Source organism: Anarrhichthys ocellatus, unplaced genomic scaffold (assembly GCF_004355925.1).
Source record: "Anarrhichthys ocellatus isolate YVR2014 unplaced genomic scaffold, GSC_Weel_1.0 scaffold18, whole genome shotgun sequence".
NCBI classification, from domain to species: Eukaryota; Metazoa; Chordata; class Actinopteri; order Perciformes; family Anarhichadidae; genus Anarrhichthys; species Anarrhichthys ocellatus.
In genome coordinates, this window is record NW_022280048.1 from 6,267,521 (window position 1) to 6,273,379 (window position 5,859).

Consider the following 5,859-nt stretch of genomic DNA (forward strand, 5'->3'; position numbering starts at 1 on the left):
GAGAGAGAGAGAGAGAGAGAGAGAGAGAGAGAGAGAGAGAGAGAGAGTACTCGGAGTCACGCAATGCTCTCTGTTGGCAGGCTGTCTGTGTGTTTTTGGTAAACACACATTACCTGAGATAGACTTGGAAGGTGTGAGCAAGATGAATATTGTGTTTCTTGGCCACACAAACATTCTGCTTGAGGTGTGTGTGTGTGTGTGTGTGTGTGTGTGTGTGTGTGTCTATATGTCAGGGCAGTGTGATCCCACTTGAGAGTCATTGGGGAGGATGTGAGGCTGGGGAGTATCACGTCAGTGCTGGGAGTTTCTTGACTTCTCCCTCTGGGTCACTAAAGATTTTCCAAAGATATGTCTTCTGCTTTAGTAAGAAAATGTATGTGAACAAGCATCAGCAAAGATCAACATCAGCTTTTTTAAATAATTTATGTAAACGTGACTGTGATGCTTACTAATAGTTTATTTAAAAATGAATCTGTATCATCTAAAAGGAGTGCATTTTTCCTGGAGAAGACATTGCTGTTTCCTGTTGCCTCGCACGCCACTGTCGTGCCCTTCCTCGTCCCGTCCCGTCCTGTCCTGCTTTGTCCCATGCGGCTCCCGAAGTTATAGCCACACCCCGGGTTTGCTACATTGCGTAATGCCAAACTGTCCCCGTGCGTCACTGGGAGCACCCATTCTTGCACACATACGCATGAGTGTAAACACATAGAATAGACAGAGTACACAGGGCCTGCTTAAATCGGTCCACTCTGTGGATCTCCTTTATTTGAAGGGATCACACGAGTGTTCCTCACTTGTTTGATAATCTCTGTCATCTCAGTTCCATCTAGATCATTGTTCAGTGTGTAACATGCGTTCTTACAAATGCAAAGTTACGTCACCTTTTCTTTCTGGCTGGATCCTGTTCAGTGTAAAACTTAATCAAACACTGTGCATAACATTAATGTTATAAACCTTATTGTCAGAGCGAGTCGGTGTAGAACGGCCGGCGGCTATTTCAACAAATAGTTCCTTGTTCCTCTCAGACAACAGACTTTGATGAGTGAACTTACGCTGCAGGAATAGCTTAGTTTTCACAGCAATTGTTGTAGTTTTAAATAGGAAATTGAATTACCCTTTAAAACATGTGTCCTACATGAATTCACCCATCAGAACATGTGTGATAAGTGAAATTTAGCCTTTGTATGATAAATTATTTAATGAGGAATTCCTCATGTTTGTAATAATGGAGGTGCAATTAGAGAAAGGAAACTGCTGGTACTTTTTTTTCAAAATGCCAGAGGCGTGTTGAAATGGAGATCTTGTTCACTTTGGTATTTCTGTGTAATTGAGTTTAATTGTGAGTGTGACCTCAGGAGTCTCTCGACTCGGCTGTATTGTGGATATTGGGATGACTTGTTTTAGGGTTTGAACAAAAACACAAAGCTGGCCGCTAAGTCAACTTTCACTACACACCAGAAATCCAACCTGCACCTCTCTTCCTTCCTTTGACTCCTATGTTTTCTCACTGGAAGCGTAATTGAAGTGAGTAAATACACAAGAGCCAGAAATGTAAACCAGACCAGGCCCTATCAAAGACTGCCGGTCCTTAAGTATGCTAATGTATGATTCTTACAACAAAAGCAGTCAAACATTAATAAGCTCAGTCTGAAAAGAGTCTGTATTGAGAGCCTGCTTCTTTTTCTTCATTATTTATTGCCCTCCTGTGGGCGGACGGCTGCACTCGGTTGTTCGTGTATGGTATATAAGGTGTGGAGAATCATCTCCTGTGTTCATAAAACAATACTTATTCTTCAGTTGTTGTTCTTGACATGTCTTTGAGGCGTATTTGTTTGAGTGAGTGAGTATACAGATGGTGTGTGTGGTGAGTGTGTGTACACCAAAGGCTTTCTACACCCCAGCTTTGGTTTCCATCCTTGATTGTTTCCACCCGGGGCCCTCCACTCTTTATCCGTTGACACTTCTCCTGTAGCCTTTAAACAGCATGAAGCAGCGAAACACTTCAGCTTAACCAAAGTTGCATGTTTTTCTCCATTTCCTGATGGCCTATTTAACTCCTACAGAAAGGAAAGCAGAAGGCACATCCACTCTATATGCTAGTTTGGTTTGAAAGTCAGAGAGTTACACTGCTGTAGTAACAACAGGAGACGCAGCCTAGATACTGGCCCACATGTAACTGTCCTCATGTTATCAATCAGTATTTGACTCACATCTGTGACTTTCTCCTTATGCTAAGGGGTCTTCCTCTGACTCAAAACTACTTCTAACAGGTGGATTCACAACTCCCACTCATTGTTCACTCTTTTCTCCTTTTCTTTTCATCTTCCTCTTCCTCTTCCTCTGTCTTTGTCTTTCTCTATTTCTCAGGGACCACACATAGCATCGGTGACCTTGGCAGCCTATGAATGTGGCTCGGTGGATTTCCCCGAACCGCCCTATCCGGACCAAATAGTCTGTCCCCAGCCGAACGCACCAGCACCAGACTCTGATGCTGAGCGAGTGGGCGTGGAGGCCGCGGGGGCGGACGGGTTGGTGGGGTCAGCTGTCATCCAGGGAAGCATCTCTCTCTGGACCATCATCTCCAAAGTCCGCCTTGAAGCTTGTATGTGGGTGAGTGGCTGTCACACACCGGCTGTGCATACTGCAGGCATCTGAACAGAGCTAAGCTTTTATGAACATTTCTCATGGCTCAGTTTTAGTCGCAGCTTGGATTGACCTTGCACACCCGCCACAGCTTTGACCAGTATTCCGAGTGTGTGCTTTGAAATATTGTTGCTGTCAGGTGAAAACCTCATATCTCCCAAATGTCAGTTTTTCAGGCACTAAGACTAAGTCTTGTTTTCACATTGACCACCATGCATTTTTGAATTTATCCAGTGGGTTTTGAAAGGTGTCATTGGACAGGATGGTAGAAACATGAAAGCTACCAAAAACTGAAAGGGCATCGTCAAACTATACACGCCAAGGACCCCAAATTAGGTGCAGAAGTCAGACCATCAGTTTTTTCTTAGTTATCATTTATTTTGTATGCTGTGGTGTGTAAGTAGTAGTATGACTTGGCCATTCTTGTGTATTCTCTGTCTCTGTTAACATCGTAATACAAAGAAATATTTTAATCTTTTAGATCTCCCTTTGACTATGTGAAAGTCTCTGTGGTCCTTGCACCCTATTTCAAGAATCCCTGTCGACTACTTGTTCATTTCTTGCAGTATCTCCACTAGTAAAGGCTCAAGCTTTAAATGATTAAAATTTGCATCAAACTGTGCATGCAAATGTATTCATTGATAACTCATTTGCTTGGAAACCCCCAGCTTCTTACCATGACTTTTCCCTCACGCAATGCTAGTGGTTTCACACCTCTAACCAGCCTGGTGGCTGCCGAGAAAGATGAAATATTTTGTCAATATACCACCTTTTTTTTCACAGCCAGAACAGAAACATTTAACCACTTTATAGCAGAAATATATAAAAATAACATTGTTTGTTTCTGTTCTTGGAGCTAGACACACACAAACATCCTTCTGTAGTTACATTTAGACCGGGGCTGTGGTGGTTTATCATTGACTCACACATGTCTCGGAGTTACCATGAAACCGCTGACAATGGCCTGTGCCACTATGTCTCTCACACACACACACACACACACAAACACCAACACCAAAAAGCACAAGAACAGACATGTGCCACAGTGATCTATAGGTCACACTCCACTACAGACTTCTCATTAACTACAGTATCTTTTTATGTCCACTGTTACCGGCAGTTAACTTTTTCATGAGAAAGGCAGAACTGCCAAACACTGAGAAAAGAGAACTTGGTCGCTGACATGCGATATGACTTTTATGATTCTTTATCTGTTTCCCCTGTTCTGCATAATGTGGAAGAGAGGGGGAAATACAGTTCCTCCACTGCCTCACCAGAAGCTGCACGGGAACCAGAAAGGCTTTTCACAGCCTGCTCTCTACTGTGATTGCCCCCCAGGTTTCCTTATTGCTTGTGATACATTAAATTACATACACACTTACAAATGCAAAATTGGAAATTGCACGCATACACATCTAATAAAGACATTTTAGGTTTCAACTGAATAATCATTTCAATACACATTTGCACTACAATACTGGGTAAAGGCCTTTTAATTGATGGTACTCATTCACTTCCCTCTAACCCTAGCATTAACCATTTCTTTACATGCTAAGCTAAATATTAATAATAAACTAATATCAAAGAATGATTCTGTCGTTAATTATACTGTGATCCTTAGCTTTCACATCTTATAATGTCTTTATATCGTTATATGAGACACACTCCCTCGTAATACATCTTTCATTTAGTGTGTGTGTGCAGGCACACTGATCCTGTACGTCAGAAAAGTGTTTGATTTGCTGACACACTATGTTAATTTTTCTGGCTTCAAACTGGAGTTACATTTTCTCTGAGCCAAGCTGCAGCCACACCAGCAGCAGCACCATGCTCTGAGGTGTGATATAGGAGTGTGTGCGTGTGTGCGTGTGTGTGCATGCCACCCAATCCTCTTGTATTTACCATGCGATACCCACCACACAGTCACCACCACACCCATGTAACCTCAGCCAGGCATGGCCTCGGCCTCGGCTTGTCAGCTCTATAGCTAGAGACACCTGTTGCGCCCACAGTTTCAAAGCGCCCACGCCAGCATTCCTCCTCCTTCCGCCAGCCTCCCATCTTCTGGATCAACTGGTGATGAGACATTCCCCTCCCCAGCACCTCTTCTTCTCCTCCTCTCTCCTTTCTCTTTGTCGCTTTGTCTGTTCCCACTTGAAGCCTCTCTGTCCACTACTGCAGCTCCGTTAAGTGCTGCACTTCAAACACCACCACTGTGCAGGTGGACGCCTTTCAGTGCCCCCAACACAAACACACACAGACGCACGCACGCTCACAAACAGAGGCACAGCTATTGAATGGAGCAGCTGCCAGGGAGATTAGGGCACGTCTCCATTATGAAAAAGAAACTGGCAGATTTCATCAAAGACGGCAGTGTTAACAAGAGAACAGGGTGTCCAGATTAAAAATGCAGTCTGCCAGTATTTGGGATAGCACCGCCTCCTGAGAATGATTGTTTGGGCTTGTTGTCGCTGCCATGGTTGCTAACTACCCACTAATCATTTTCTGGCTCAGCAATCCAGCTACATACAAGTAATGTGGCTGTGATTAGTTAGTTATGTTCTAGGAGAGAGATTGGAGCTGTGATTCGGTGTGTGTTCCACCTAAACAACTGAATTACATTTATTTAATTTATTTTTAGGATGTTAGGCATGTGTTGGGGCTTGAAATGATCCATATGCCATCTGTAATTGTAGCTTACACCGACTGTATCCTTAGCATCTTCTATCAACCCCCTTGCACCCCTACCCTCCCCCTGTGCCTGGAAACATTAAAGTAATGAGCTGTGAGCAACTCCAAAAACACTGCATTTCTTGGCGGCTGTTTTCATTGTGCTAATTAAGTCTGTAGCCCTCACCCCCTCACCCTCTCCTCATGTTTTGGCGGTATGAACTTGTTGAACCGACCAAGTGCTGAGGATTTATTTCCCTCAAATCACTTCCGCTTTCTTCCTGTTAAGCCCCTCTCAATCACACAGGCTCCCCTCGCTTTAAAGCTACTATATACAGTTGTGTGAAAAAGTGTTTGCCCCCTTCCTGATTTCTTATTTTTTTGCATGTTTGTACACTTAAATGTTTCAGATCATCAAACTAATTTAAATATTAGACAAAGATAACACAAGTAAACACAAAATGCAGTTTTTAAATGAAGGTTTTTATTATTAAGGGGGAAAAAAAATCCAAACCTACATGGCCCTGTGTGAAAAAGTGATTGCCC

General features: G+C 43.2%; 1 protein-coding gene across 3 annotated transcripts in view; it reads left to right on the top strand.

The window, feature by feature from the left end:
* Window positions 1–5,859, top strand: part of LOC116388754 (vacuole membrane protein 1-like) — a 55,858-nt gene that overhangs the window by 17,545 nt on the left and 32,454 nt on the right. For all 3 annotated transcript variants that reach the window (XM_031856906.1, XM_031856905.1, XM_031856907.1), the window contains one exon: window positions 2,368–2,610. In XM_031856906.1, the coding sequence (XP_031712766.1) occupies window positions 2,368–2,610 (243 nt within the window). The remainder of the gene's footprint in view (window positions 1–2,367; window positions 2,611–5,859) is intronic.